At 40.9% G+C, this 1,979-nt stretch overlaps 1 protein-coding gene across 1 annotated transcript; it reads left to right on the top strand.

Moving 5' to 3' along the window:
- Positions 1 to 802: 802 nt before the first annotated feature.
- On the top strand, positions 803 to 1,725 carry LOC115513301 (putative olfactory receptor 2B8). Its single transcript, XM_030314569.1, has 2 exons — positions 803 to 1,405; positions 1,468 to 1,725. Exons 1-2 carry the CDS (start codon positions 803 to 805, stop codon positions 1,723 to 1,725), a joined length of 861 nt encoding a protein of 286 aa, XP_030170429.1.
- The last annotated feature ends 254 nt before the right edge of the window (positions 1,726 to 1,979 follow it).

Here is a 1,979-nt window from a genome sequence, read left to right as displayed (position 1 = left end):
AACACCCTCTATAATTTGATTGAATTTTTCAGAAAGTATAAACCAAAGTTTAAAAAATATTAAGAAAGTAAAATAGGGATGGTGTATACAAACATAATCCATTAAAAAAAATTTTTTTTCAACGTTTATTTATTTTTGGGACAGAGAGAGACAGAGCATGAATAGGGGAGGGGCAGAGAGAGAGGGAGACACAGAATCGGAAACAGGCTCCAGGCTCTGAGCCATCAGCCCAGAGCCTGACGCGGGGCTCGAACTCACGGACCGCGAGATCGTGACCTGGCTGAAGTCGGACGCTTAACCGACTGCGCCACCCAGGTGCCCCTACAAACATAATCCATTTTAAAGTGGCCAAATGTATTTTTATTTTCCTGCCATTTCTATTTTAAGACCCTTTTTAAAGAATTTCTTTGACAATAGGAACTGGCATATGGAAACTTCTGATAAAGCTCCAAGTAAACTGCAACATATCTGAGGTCCTTAGCTAGGTTCAGAATGAAAATCTCTGTTTTCAATTTTCAAACTAGGGGAGATATGTGCATATTTGAAGGCAAAGTAAAGAAATGGAGAAGACAAGTGTCCAGATAGTGTAGATACATAAAATGAGCAAATGAAAAAAAAATTCTAAGGAAGGCATGAAGAAGATATTAATATAAGCATAAGAGAGAGTTAAGAGTTTAAATTTTCAGTGATCATTTATGGTTCAGAGAGGGATGTGCTCTCTTTGCGTCTTTTAGGTTGGAACCTAGGAAAGATGATGAGAGTATATATAGATTTCTATTCTGTCTAAATGCAATGAAAAGTAATGGTTATTCCTAATGTCAGCTCCTTTGATGGATTTTTCCTGTTGGGCTTCTCTGAGCAACCTCTGTTAAAGATGACCCTTTTTGTTATCATCCTGTTTTTCTACTTGTTGACTCTGCTTGGCAATATTGCCATTATTATATTGGCTCATCTGGATCCCCGGCTCCACACCCCAATGTATTTTTTCTTCACTCACTTGTCTTTAATGGATCTCTGCTACACCACCAGCACAGTTCCCCAGCTGCTGTTTAACCTGCAGGGTCCAGAAAAGACAATAACCTATGGAGGCTGTGTTGGTCAGCTGTATGTGTCCTTGGCAATGGGTTCCACAGAATGCATTCTCCTTGCAGTCATGGCTGTTGACTGCTATGTGACAGTATGCTGGCCTTTGCACTACACCGTTCTCATGCATCCATGCATCAGTTGGCGAATGGTGGCCATAACCTGGCTGACCGGCTTTGTTAGCTCACTGGTGCAGACTGTGCTCATCACACAGGTTCCTCTTTGTGGAAGGAATGTTATAGACCATATCTTCTGTGAAGTACCAGTTCTCCTCAAACTTGCTTGTGTGGATACCACATTTAATCAGATGGAACTCTTCCTGGTTAGCGCATTTTTACTGCTGGTGCCTCTCTCATTCTTATTTCGTACATCTGCATTGCTCAGGCTATGTGGAAGATCCAGTCGCATGAAGGCCGCCAAAAGGCCCTTGGGACTTGCTCTTCACATCTGGTGGTGGTGTTTCTCTTGTATGGCACTGCTATGGCCACTTATCTGCAGCCCACTGCAGCCACCTCCCAGGACCAGGACAAGTTCATGGCCTTGCTCTATGGAATTGTCACTCCAACTCTAAATCCTTTCATCTACACATTACATAATAAAGACATCAAAGGGGCACTGAGGAAGATGATAGGGAAAGATTAAAGAAAAAGGAATTTGAAGAGATGATGGAAACTGGAGAATTGCTTAATGGAAGCAAACCATGATATGCTTTTAATTCTGAAGAAATGGTAAAGTTTATTTTATTTCTGAGTAGACAAACTCCTGTGTCACTATGTATTTTATCATGTTATTATATTTTTTTTTAAATTTTTTTTTCAATGTTTATTTATTTTTGGGACAGAGAGAGACAGAGCATGAACGGGGGAGGGGCAGAGAGAGAGGGAGACACAGAATCG

Source organism: Lynx canadensis, chromosome A1 (genome assembly GCF_007474595.2).
Source record: "Lynx canadensis isolate LIC74 chromosome A1, mLynCan4.pri.v2, whole genome shotgun sequence".
In the NCBI taxonomy this organism is placed as follows: domain Eukaryota; kingdom Metazoa; phylum Chordata; class Mammalia; order Carnivora; family Felidae; genus Lynx; species Lynx canadensis.
Note: the sequence above shows the minus strand (reverse complement) of the source record. Positions and strands in the feature narration are given on the sequence as shown.

Coding starts and splice junctions, on each gene's coding strand:
- LOC115513301 (XM_030314569.1), top strand. CDS start 803: ATGGTTATTCCTAATGTCAGCTCCTTTGATGGATTTTTCCTGTTGGGC. Junction 1,406..1,467: donor ATCAGATGGAACTCTTCCTG/GTTAGCGCATTT, acceptor TGCATTGCTCAG/GCTATGTGGAAGATCCAGTC.